This window comes from Gigantopelta aegis, chromosome 4 (assembly GCF_016097555.1).
Source record: "Gigantopelta aegis isolate Gae_Host chromosome 4, Gae_host_genome, whole genome shotgun sequence".
In the NCBI taxonomy this organism is placed as follows: domain Eukaryota; kingdom Metazoa; phylum Mollusca; class Gastropoda; order Neomphalida; family Peltospiridae; genus Gigantopelta; species Gigantopelta aegis.
Window position 1 is genome coordinate 3,522,668 of NC_054702.1, and position 13,856 is coordinate 3,536,523.

Below are 13,856 nucleotides of genomic sequence, written 5' to 3' on the forward strand. Positions count from 1 at the left end.
CACACTTTCACAAAATTTCAGCTCATTATCTTGAAGCATTGTAAAAAAAAAAAGAAGAAAAAAGTCTGGAAAACAACTTTTCATATCTCCAAAATTCAAAGGTCAAATATCAGCAAATCGAAATGAACAAGCTTGATCTGTAACAGAACATGATTATACTGTATATAAAATTTCATCTCAATATCTGGAGGCATTGTGAAAAATGTCTGGAAAAATATGTGGGACAGATGGAGAAACATACATACATACATACAGACAGACAGACAGACAGACATAAACACAGACAGACAGACAAGACAAGACAGACAAACAGACATAAACACAGACACAGACAAGATGGAGAGACAGACAGTCAGACAAGATAGACAAGAAAGACAGACAAACAATTCAGATAGACAGACAAGATAGACAGACAGACAGACAAGACAGACAAGGTAGACAGACAGGCAAGACAGACAGACAGACAAGTCAGACAGACAGACAAGATAGACAGACAGACAGACAAAGATTGACAGACATACAAGACATACAAGACAGACAGACAGACAAGACAGACAGACAGACAGACAGACAGACAGACAGACAGACAGACAGACAGACAGACAGAGCCAGACAGACAGCCAGACAGCCAGACAGACATACAAGACAGACAGACAGACAGACAGACAAGACAGACAGACAGACAGACAGACAGACAGACAGACAGACAGACAGACAGACAGACAGACAGACAGACAGACAGACAGACAGACAAGACAGACAGACAGACAGACAGACAAGACAGACAGACAGACAGACAGACAGACAGACAAGACAGACAAGACAGACAGACAGACAGAAGGATGGAGACGAAACCTACAGTACCCTCCGGTTGTACCGGTGTGAGTATAAAAATAAAAGAATAGTCAAATTCACATCATAGTCACTCAAAATGTACTTGGTCCTTTTATAATACTGTGTGGCGGTTCTTTGTCGTACTTCTTGCTTGAAAGTTAAAGTTTGTTATTTTTAACAACACCATTAGGGTATATTGATCAAATGTCAAATACTTGGTAATTCTGAAAAGTAGTCTTAAAAAAAAACAACCCAAAAAACTCATAACATCTGTAAAGACATTGCATTACTATATCAAATGTTATATGCATGTCATGGGGTGTTAATAAAAATTGCATATAAATAGTTACACAAAACAAAGTTATTACTAAGCGCAATCCCACAGAACTAGTTAACCTGGATGGCTCTGTGTATTTTGAAGAGAAGAAGTTTGTTTGATTTAACGACACCACTGGAGCACATTGATTCATTAATCATCGGCTATTCGATGTCAAACATTTGGTAATGCTGACTCGTAGTCATCAGAGGAAACCCGCTACATTTTTTCTTAACACAGCAAGGGATCTTTTATATGCAATTTCCCACAGACAGAAAAGCACATACCACAGCCTTTGTCCAGTTGTGGTGCACTGATTGGAACGACAAAAAACCCAATCAGCAGAATGGATCCACCGAGGTGATTCGATCGTGTGATGCAAGCACCTCAAGTGAGCACTCAACCGACTGAATTTTGAAGAGAGTAAGAAGGCAGGCATACAGGTAGTCAGTTTGAGGTTCGCGGGCATACAGGTAGTCAGTTTGAGGTTAGCGGGCATACAGGTAGTCAGTTTGAGGTTAGCGGGCATACAGGTAGTCAGTTTGAGGTTCGCGGGCATACAGGTAGTCAGTTTGAGGTTCGCGGGCATACAGGTAGTCAGTTTGAGGTTAGCGGGCATACAGGTAGTCAGTTTGAGGTTCGCGGGCATACAGGTAGTCAGTTTGAGGTTAGCGGGCATACAGGTAGTCAGTTTGAGGTTAGCGGGCATACAGGTAGTCAGTTTGAGGTTAGCGGGCATACAGGTAGTCAGTTTGAGGTTAGCGGGCATACAGGTAGTCAGTTTGAGGTTAGCGGGCATACAGGTAGTCAGTTTGAGGTTAGCGGGCATACAGGTAGTCAGTTTGAAGTTAGCGGGCATACAGGTAGTCAGTTTGAGGTTCGCGGGCATACAGGTAGTCAGTTTGAGGTTCGCGGGCATACAGGTAGTCAGTTTGAGGTTCGCGGGCATACAGGTAGTCAGTTTGAGGTTCGTGGGCATACAGCCGCTGAAAGAAAACAAAAGTAGTTACCCGGGTGGCTCCTGTTTGTGTATTTTGAAGAGTGTAACAAGGGACGCATACAGGTAGTCACTTTGAGGTTCACAGGCATACAGCAGCTGAAAGGAAACGAAAATGAGTTCAGCAATCATACTTCCGAACTTTCACACCAGCATAGAACCTCAGAAAATGGTTTTATTACTCATTTATTTTATTGAACACTAAATTAGGACACAAATTTCCTGGTAATAACAGGTTATGCAAATAAAAACCCCATGTAAGTTAGTTACCTGAAATGATTTATGTAAATTTTCCCCCTGTTTTTTGTATAACCCATAAATAGCGTATGTAAATTGTCCTATGTTTATATAATCCATAAATGGTTTTTTTTTTTTTTAAATTACATTTTTGGTGTAACACATAAATTTCCCCATGTTTTTGGTGTAATTCATAAATGGTTGCTGCATATTTCCCATGTTTTTGGATTTTGTCTACATGTCTAAAAAAAACTTAACCATGTAATTTAGTCTCCATAATATACACATGTGCCTATATGCAATTAAGATTACATTTTATCACCCATATGGGCTAAAATATCCGAGGTTGCAATGTGCAGATTGGTTGGACACCATCTGATTAGTTGGCTTAAAATTACGATGTTTGGCTACAGTCGTAACTTCACTTTCATTCATTTAATGTTTCCATTCATGAGTTAGATTATACATGTTATACCATCTACAATTTTCAGGAAAATGTTGATGCTTTGTTTCATAAACTTGAAATCATATGCAACAACTTCAGTAGCATAACTGTCTTTACTATTTTGTAACGTAATCACTGTCATATTATTTTGTATTGTAAACCTTTGGTTATAGAAAGATGATGTGCTGTAGACAGCAGTGAGATTTTTTTTCTAAAAGCAACCAGTTAAAAGTGACAATGGGTAATAAAGAGAATAACCAACTTGCTATGAGGAGTTACAAATTATCTGTTCCTCATGAATGAATGTTGAAAAAACCCTCACCAAAGGCTCGGGTTTACAACATTCATTCACTTGGGGACAGATAATAATCCATATTTTCTCATAGACTGTTATTTATTATTTAAGTACCGTATATCTTCGCCCACAAGTCAAATCTTTTTCATCAAAATATTATTTTATAACTGGAGTGGGGGTGGGGACTTATAACAGGGTCAGAGAATTATACAAAAAAAATATTAGAATTTTGGGGAAGGCATTGCAAGTTTTCACTGTTGAATTATCCCAGTGTAAATATTAAAATGTGTTAATTTACAAAATATGTATACACAAACATGTTCATGATCAGCTTTCACTAAAAAATAGCTCAGACTGATTCTAACAAGGAGAAGCAATTTTGGGGCAAACAACAGTATATTTTCAATAACAGTTATTTTTCCTTACAGTGTTAATGGCTGATGCATTCATGTTTCACACTGGACATTGTACTGTTGATAAATAAAGTCATTGTTTATAAACAAAACTATGCTGTACAGTGCTTTTAGGCAACAGTTAAACAGTTTCACTATCTATTATGAATATATTCCCTTTTGATGCTATGTGTAATGAGATTTTTTTGGAAATGGAATATCACAAAGTACAAAGCCAAAGTTTCAAAAATAGTTTTCTTTTGTTGTAATAAAGTATATATGAGCCATTTATGATTTTCATTTGCTCAAAATAAGAAATACTTTAATATTTATTAGTAATTTTTTATGTTGACTTATAACCCGGTCAATAAAATAAATAAAAACATTTCAGGGATTGAAATCAGGGTCCGTGTTTATAAATCTTTTAGAGTCCAGACTCAGTCTCTAATGACATCACATGCATACAATTTGTATGGCGTTGTCATGACATTACTGTCTCAGACTCTATTAGAGTCTCGAGTCTGGACTCTAAAAGTTTTATAAACACAAAGCCAGGTATTTGACTTATAGCTGAGATCGACTTACAGTCGAAGATATACAGTATTGATTATTATTGCAAACTTTGACTGAAATCTGCTTTCCACTTATATATATTATAATTACTAACTTCTACTGGGTACTGCCTTCACTTATATATATTATAATTACTAACTTCTACTGGGTACTGCCTTCATTTATATATATACTGAACAAAAAAAGAAACTTCCGATTTGTACATATAGTATTTGTTGTGTTAAAGAATTCATTGTGTAATGAAATTATATAGGTAGTATTAGCCGTGAGCTGTATTATCAGGATTTATGAATTTTATCGATTATTTTTGCACTGTTAATCGTCGACAACGTGAAATTCAATTGGCACGTGCATGCATGGTTCGACATGTCCTGTGTAGTATTCGGTCAATTTGTTTTACTTATCTTACTGACATTGTTGTCAAGTGAATGAAAACGCTTCAAAATTTGTAAAAAAATTAAAGTTTTTACATTGTGGAATTTTTAGTATGCCAAGAATACCCAATAATTTACGCGAACGGGCGATTGGCATGCTTGATGCTGGCATGTCGACAGAAGACGTTGCAAGGCATGTTGGGAGTTCTAGTCGAGTGATACGAAATCTTCCCGTAAGATTTCAAATGACAGGAAGCATCACTTGCCACGTCGTGGACGTCTGCGTGTTACAACGCATGGTCAAGACTGCTATATCATGAACATGCATTTGCGCAATCGATTCCAAACTGCCACTGCTACTGCTGCTAACACACCTGGGCTTCATAATAACCGAATCAGTGAGCAAACTGTTCGTAATCGTCTGCGGGAGAACGGTTTACATGCATGATGTCCTTACGTCGGATGCGTTTTAACGCAACGTCCTCGTCTAAATCTTCTTAATTGGGCACGTATACACACTCGTTGGATATGGCGACACTGGAATACCGTTCTTTTTTTGGATGAATCCAGATTTTCTTTACAACGTGGTGATGGCAGGGTGCGCGTCTACCGTAGGAGAAATGAACGCTATGCTGACTGTTGTGTTCTTGAACGAGATCGTTTCGGGGGTGGGGGTTGTGTCATGGCCTGGGCAGCCATTGCCCATGGTTATCGTTCACCACTAGTCATCATTGATGGCAATTTAAATGCTCAACGTTATCGCGATGACATTCTCGCTCATCACGTCATTCCTCTGTTCCATAACAACGCCAACATCTTGATTTTTCAGCATGATAATGCCACCTCTCATACAGCTAGAGACACTGTAAATTTTCTTAGGACAAATAACATTGATTTCATTGATGACTGGCCCGCTAAAAGTCCTGATCTCAACCCCATCGAGCATGTCTGGGATAGTCTGGACAGACGATTGAGGCGTCGTCCCAACCCACCTGCTAACGTCAACGAACTTCGTCAAGCGCTCATTCAGGAATGGAACAATATTCCACAGGCAGAAATCAACACTTTAGTCAATTCTATGCGCCTGCGATGCACTGCAGTGGTCAATTCAAGAGGTGGTCATACCCGTTAATAAATGGGTGTTTGTTTTATAACCCCTACACACTTGGTCAAAATTTATCCCAATTTCTGTTAACCTATGGCCATGATGTTTGCACCAAACAATGCATCATGGAACACTCTTTAAACGCATATATAACAATTATTCCCCCGGTTTGTTTTCATCAAGTTATGTTCAAGCAAAGTTAGTGGAAGTTTCTTATTTTGTTCAGTATATTATAATTACTAACTTCTACTGGGTACTGCCTTCCACTTATATATATATTATAATTACTAACTTCTACTGGGTACTGCCTTCCACTTATATATATATTATAATTACTAACTTCTACTGGGTACTGCCTTCCACTTATATATATTATAATTACTAACTTCTACTGGGTACTGCCTTCACTTATATATATTGTACTGCCTTCACTTATATATATTATAATTACTAACTTCTACTGGGTACTGCCTTCCCTCCAAATAAAGGATCGGAGCGTTGTTGAAGTAGTCCGAGAAATGATTTACATCCATCGTAGCAGACATCACAAGTATCTGCAATATGGTCAAAATTTATTGAACCAAAACAATGATCGAGATCAATGAAACAAGATAACATTTTGTAAATGCAGCTATTTCAACAGTTCAGGGTCCATGCTGGGAACAGTTTGTTTTTAAAATCTTGATTAGCAATTACTGTTTAATGTTTTAAAATTGTGTAGCGATCTCTGAAACTTGTGTCGCGAATTGTGACACTGAACAAAATGTTCCCTGACCTTCTTATAATAATTCCGAGTTTAGACTCAAACATGCATACAGTTTGTTTGGCACTGCCATGACAGGAAAATTTCAAGATGTTATTAATGACTTGAGTTGTGACTTTCAAGTTTTATTAAGCATGGGACCAGGAGTTAGCTCAGTGGTGAAGCAATAATAGAAATAAATATGCAACCAGAATGGAAGATCAAACAAAAATTATAATCATTAATCATGTTCTCATTATTTGAAACAAAGACAATTCTAAACAGCAGCAGTGGGTGAAGAATTAAAAACAGCAAACAAAAGAGTAATTATGTACCAATTAAAATTAGTTAAATTACAGTAGAATCTCCCTGGTTTGAACGCGGAATGGTCGAACATACTGCTATGTTCAAACCAAGGACAAAGTCCCAAATATTTCTTCAAGTATAGTCGGACTGACCTTGAGAGGTTTCATCCCGCTGGTCTTCCTCTTCCTCTGGGCAGCCTTTACGACTCCAAACAACACATCAGTGTGAATCGTCCTCTCGTGGGCTTCATCAAGAATCACCACAGAATACCTGACAAAACACAACCCAAAGGGACATTTATTTACCACTACCCCAGCACTATAATGATCAGTCTTGTGAAAGTTTAGGTCCATTTATCCTATTAATTTTATCATGAAAAAATATACATTAAAGTATTCAAGCTTCAGTATAGTTCACAACACTTGAGAGCATTTTAAAATACCAAATTTTGAAGACTATACAATGCACCCTTAAGGTAGTACTAAACCAAATAACTTCTGGCTGGGTCAAAGTTCGAGGTGCACCAAACTTTTGATAGAGAAATTAACACCACATGTCTTGTGATTGGTGATAAATCTGAGTGTGTTGGTTGTAAAAAAAAATAGTTTCATCTGAGCAAAATATGTATGCAATTTTATTTCATCTAGTACCACTGTGTCAATTAGCCTTGTGCTTAAAACATGTGAGGGGTACCTGTATAAAAAAGTACTAAAATTTTGTGCGGAACTAGGGTAGTCATACATGCTACCTCTTATCTCTGAAATGAGCAGCTTCACCCCCAATTTTTTCTGATTCACTTTAAGAGTCAGGGGTGGTAGTATTTATATCTGTGATGTTTATGTCGATTGATATGCTTTAGGTAGAAGTTTTAGCCACATATGTTACTATTGTCACCTATGGGATTTGATTTGGTAGTATACACCCGTAAATAACCCACAACAGTGTGTTGTAACCGGTATTGTTTGTACTGTTTTAGAAGTCACACATTCAGCATTAGAGAACTTGGGACATTTATTAACAGCTGGCGAGCTGCACATTACTAAACACATGCTTGTATGTATCTGTCATAGATATTTTGTATTTAAAAGCAATGGTTTAGGCCTAGATGTGACTATAAAATAAAATAAAAATGGACAAGTTCACTTTATTATCAGAATGTTTGCCAGAAATAGACATGGACTGAGAAATCAAATGCAGACATATGCTGGCTCTGCTGTTTTGTATAATACTTAATGGCTTTGGATATTGACTTGTTGGTAACAAATTATACCGTACCCATAAATATATAACTTCCAATAAAGAGTACTAGTATATTTTTTTTGCGCTCAAAAATAAAGACATCGTATAAAAAATGTATGTATTTTTGCTCCAAATATATTTTTCGTAATTATCCTCATGTAACCTCTGTGAAATGTTCTGCGACCATTAGAAAAATATACAACACTTGAGAGGACCCGATAGATTCAGAATTTCACAATACTGTTCTGTTACTGAAATGCTGATTTATTATTAATGGACACTTCTGGCAAACTCAACTCATCAAAATCACAATGAATGGGTATAATTCTTGTGATAGTCACTATGTGGTCAATAGCCTATAATGTTTTTATAGAGTAACAATGCACCAGTAAAAACCCCAGTGACGTCATACTTGAATTATTGAATTTGTTATGGCATTATCACACTTCCAATCTAACTGACACATTGATAAAACTACACCTGGGCAATTCCATAATTACCACATGACCTGTAAAGCCTATTTTTTAATATACACATGATTAGCAGCATGGGACCGTTTATGTTCTGTAACGTCTTTACAAAATCGTCTTTACAAAATCATCTTTACCGTTTGAGGATTGGATCCAAAATGGCTTCTCTGAGCAGCATTCCATCAGTCATGTATTTTATTTTGGTCGTCTCTGACGTGACATCTTCAAACCTCACACAGTACCCAACCTGAAAACATCATTACAACCTTAACCTCACACAGTACCAACCTGAAAACATCATTACAACCGTAACCTCACACAGTACCAACCTGAAAACAACATTACAACAAGCACTTAACCTCACACAGTATCCAACCTGAAAACATCATTACAACAAGCTCTTAACCTCACGCAGTATCCAACCTGAAAACATCATTACAACAAGCACTTAACCTCACACAGCATCCAACCTGAAAACATCATTACAACAAGCACTTAACCTCACACAGCATCCAACCTGAAAACATCATTACAACAAGCACTTAACCTCACACAGTATCCAACCTGAAAACATCATTACAACAAGCACTTAACCTCACACAGTATCCAACCTGTAAACATCATTACAACAAGCACTTAACCTCACACAGTATCCAACCTGAAAACATCATTACAACAAGCACTTAACCTCACACAGTATCCAACCTGTAAACATCATTACAACAAGCACTTAACCTCACACAGTATCCAACCTGAAAACATCATTACAACAAGCACTTAACCTCACACAGTATCCAACCTGTAAACATCATTACAACAAGCACTTAACCTCACACAGTATCCAACCTGAAAACATCATTACAACAAGCACTTAACCTCACACAGTATCCAACCTGTAAACATCATTACAACAAGCACTTAACCTCACGCAGTATCCAACCTGAAAACATCATTACAACAAGCACTTAACCTCACGCAGTATCCAACCTGAAAACATCATTACAACAAGCACTTAACCTCACACAGCATCCAACCTGAAAACATCATTACAACAAGCACTTAACCTCACACAGCATCCAACCTGAAAACAAGCACTTAACCTCACACAGTACCCAACCTGAAAACATCATTACAACAAGCACTTAACCTCACACAGTATCCAACCTGTAAACAAGCACTTAACCTCACACAGTATCCAACCTGAAAACAAGCACTTAACCTCACACAGTATCCAACCTGAAAACAAGCACTTAACCTCACACAGTATCCAACCTGTAAACAAGCACTTAACCTCACACAGTATCCAACCTGAAAACAAGCACTTAACCTCACACAGTATCCAACCTGTAAACAAGCACTTAACCTCACACAGTATCCAACCTGAAAACAAGCACTTAACCTCACACAGTATCCAACCTGTAAACAAGCACTTAACCTCACACAGTATCCAACCTGAAAACAAGCACTTAACCTCACACAGTACCCAACCTGAAAACATCATTACAACCTTAACCTCACACAGTATCCAACCTGTAAACAAGCACTTCTTTTATAGAAGCCAAACATAATGTAATCATTACTGACAAGAGGCTCATATTATGAAAGCAAGCTTTTTAATTAAACAAAAAAGCAGAATTTTGTATGAAAAATTCCTTAAATTGTGTATTATCTGTTGGAAACCTGTCTACCTTGATGTCAATTTCCAATGAGAAATACACTCACACAACATAGTAGAAAACCCCACATCGGTGACTTAATATACACTTACCAGAAATGAATGAATAAATGTGTAAGGATACCCTAGCACAAAATACATATGTTAACTATTAGGTGTCAAACAAAGATTATTATAACAAATAATGCAAGATTCGTATCAATTTAAAAACTCAGTAGTTATTAAAATAGTGTAAAAAGCTGAACAGAAACATAAATATTACAAGAAAGTTGTTTAACATCTCGATGGAAACAAATGACATTCTATTTCTTCAGTAAAGTAAAATTTACCAATCCTCCAAGCTCCGACCGTTTCTCTTGAGCTACTCGCTGGGCGATTGTAATAGCTGCAACTCGACGTGGCTGAAACACAAGTTAAAGTTTGTTTTGTTTAACAACACCACTAGAGTACAATTATTAATTAATCACTGGCTATAGATGTCAAACATTTGGTAATTTTGACAAATAATCTTAGAGAGGAAACCCACTACTTTTTTTCATTAGTAGCAAGGATCTTTTATATGCACCATCCCAAAGGCAGGATAGTACATACCACGGCCTTTGATATACCAGTCGTCATGCACTGGCTGGAATGAGAAATAGACCAATAGGCCCACCAACAGGGATTGATCCTAGACCGACTGCACATTAGGCGAGTGCTTTACCACTGGGCTACATTCTGCCCCTTATTAGTAAAGGTTTGCTTTGTTTAACGACACCTGCTGCTCATCGAAAAGAGCAGCCCATGAAGCGGGTTTCCTCTCTCAATATCTGTGTGGTCCTTTACCATATGTCTGACACCATATAACCGTAAATAAAATGGGTTGAGTGCGTCATTAAATAAAACATTTCTTTCTTTTTTCAACGACACTACTAGAGCACAACAAATTATTAAACATCGGGGAGCAGCTAAAAAGCATACTCCAATACACTCTTGACAATAATGATGTTTGTATATGGCTCAAAGCATACTCCAATACACTCTTGACAATAATGATGTTTGTATATGGCTCAAAGCATACTCCAATACACTCTTGAAAATAATGATGTTTGTATATGGCTCAAAGAATACTCCAATACACTCTTGACAATAATGATGTTTGTATATGGCTCAAAGCATACTCCAATACACTCTTGACAATAATGATGTTTGTATATGGCTCAAAGCATACTCCAATACACTCTTGAAAATAATGATGTTTGTATATGGCTCAAAGAATACTCCAATACACTCTTGACAATAATGATGTTTGTATATGGCTCAAAGCATACTCCAATACACTCTTGACAATAATGATGTTTGTATATGGCTCAAATAAACTGACTTTTTTTTATGGAGTCATTAAGAGTTACAATATATTTTTCAACATTGCACAATGCCAATAATGTAAATAACAATTTTCAATCGAGTACATTAAGCACTATGAAAGTCAATATTCAGCAATAAAACTAAGATTTATCATTACCAAGGGTAGTGGACCCTTGCTGAACAAATTAAAAAAAGAAGCATGAAAACCAGTACAGGGGGAAGCAGTCTGGGGACTGGATAAAAACAGCTATGAAACCGTGCAATCTCTGGTAACAACCTCATGTGCAGCTCCGCACACATTGGACTGAGGTTTTTACAAGTGAAACTAAAGTTACTTACCTGGGTTACAGCTATTATTGCACCTCGGTTCAGACGCGTCTCCAACAGATACTGAAATTAAAAACAATTTTCAGCTTATTTTCACAGGAATCCCAGAATGTGATCAGAGTATCTAAAAACAAACACCTTGCTACCAAATGGCTACTTACCCGACCTAGTAGAAGCAGAGGGTATTTTAATACACACATGTACTCTAATATAGCATATATCATCAGCTTATAATATACCAGCCATACATAGTTTCCACAATGTAGGAAACATTCATCCACAGGACAGGCTGTACTGGGAATAAACCTAACGAAGGTGTATGTATTCAGGATCACAAATACAAATAAACAAAATCACTAATTACTTATTAACTACCCTTGCATTCCCAGTCTGGAGCTCGCCGCAGTGAGACGTGTTTGTTTCGCCTGTGCACACTGCACATGCTTTCGCTTGCTTGACTTGGGGAATCCTCCATTTTATTTTGTTTTTGTCAATGAAATGAGTTTTCTACTGGGATGTACGCGGCCATTGGGACCGACTGAATACTGGGACGCTTCTCGTTTCGACAGCCTGCGCCACCAGGTTGGATTCTTTTGAGCAAGATTCCTTGCCTCCACGTTATTTCTCCGGCCGACTTTTGTCAACATTTCCCGTGACTCGTATGATGGCTGTTCTGCGTTTAGTCTCTACATATCCGAGCCTGTCCTAGCAGTACTGGAAGATTGACCGTCCCACTCTAAGAAGAAATCAGATGCGGGGTCCCGCCTCATCTACTCTTTTCTAGACTTTACTTTAGTTTTTTATTGGAGTCAGGACCATCCACACCACTATACCAACCCATAACGACTGGACTATACCCTAGTCTGACACTCTCTCATTTAAACTTTTTCACTAATTGCTATTTTCAAAATTCTGCATATTTTCAACTCTTTCAACCTTACTTCAAAAAAAGCAGGAAAATGACTTTAAAAGTGAATCAGTAAAATATTAGCATACATCAACTGACACAGTACATAAATAAAAGATCTCATATGTATATTACTTGTGGGATCTGAGTTGTCTTTCCGCTACCCGTTTCTCCAATCACTATCGCAGTGTCCACTTTCTCGACTTCCTCAATCAGGGTTTGTTTTGAGGGATAAATCGGCAGCTGAGTTCGCTCCTGTCGCAGTTTCTCGTACTGCTCATTCCAATTGCTTTTTGTGCTCTGCCCATCTGAGGAAACAAAAATTTAGACTTTTTACTTCGTTTTCACTTTTCAAACCTAGCTCTGGGTAAACCGAAAATTTTGCCAAATCACCCTGCTTTTTTATATCAATGTATATATTATGAATATAACTTTAAAGTGTGAAAATGAAAAAAAAATCTATAAACTACATTAATAGTGTTTATTGTTCTAGAGACAGTATACACTAATTCTAAAACTATGACATGTTTTATATTGTGATTTTTTAACTTTAGACATAAATATACTGAAATAGAAAGGACATCAATATGTTAACAAAAAACCAACAACAGCTCCGATCAAAGCCTAAGAACATCACGATGATCATGTGACAGGAAATGGACACCCTTGACACAGATTGTGTTTCTGCAAGAGGATACGTACAGTAACATTACGTACCCTGAAATCGTAGACATTAATGGACATATATTTTTATAATTTTTAGATATATGGTGATATTACTTAGAGAACTGCTCAGTGCTGTTTAAAATCTGGCAAAGTGCATGAAACGCAGTGTCCACTTTTAAAACATTCAAACCCATAACCATTTACTTGGGGCACTTATGTGGTTTTTATTATATTCCTCCAATAATTTCTGCCAGGAAACGTGAATTGTCTGTGGAGGATTACAGCCATTTGACCGACTGTTGAAATGGTTCAACCGGCTCATGTCACCTGGGGTTTAAGCTCCACTCTAAAAGGTATTATCAGATGGTAAATTTGGCCAGAATTATCTGTAGCCAAATTAAAAAAAATTCAGTTTAAAACCTTACAGCAAAAATGGCTCTAGATTTAAATGCAGCATGTAATTAAATCATTTTTAGATTAAATTTCTTATTGATTTAATAATAATAATAATGAAAGACAGGCCTCACGCAAGGTCAAAATCATAGAGCGAAGTCACTTCTCTCTCAAACTTTAGGGAGGGCGAAGCTTTTAACAGCAGGGAGACTTTAA

The 13,856-nt window shown here is 37.2% G+C and overlaps 1 protein-coding gene across 1 annotated transcript in view; it reads right to left on the reverse strand.

The window, feature by feature from the left end:
- Positions 1-13,856, reverse strand: part of LOC121372065 (ATP-dependent RNA helicase DHX33-like) — a 57,040-nt gene that overhangs the window by 38,731 nt on the left and 4,453 nt on the right. Inside the window, exons 3-9 of the mRNA XM_041498322.1 lie at positions 12,717-12,889; positions 11,687-11,737; positions 10,330-10,401; positions 8,463-8,572; positions 6,769-6,886; positions 6,024-6,122; positions 2,161-2,246 (exon numbers count right to left, since the gene is read on the reverse strand). Coding sequence (XP_041354256.1) covers positions 2,161-2,246; positions 6,024-6,122; positions 6,769-6,886; positions 8,463-8,572; positions 10,330-10,401; positions 11,687-11,737; positions 12,717-12,889 — 709 coding nt within the window. The remainder of the gene's footprint in view (positions 1-2,160; positions 2,247-6,023; positions 6,123-6,768; positions 6,887-8,462; positions 8,573-10,329; positions 10,402-11,686; positions 11,738-12,716; positions 12,890-13,856) is intronic.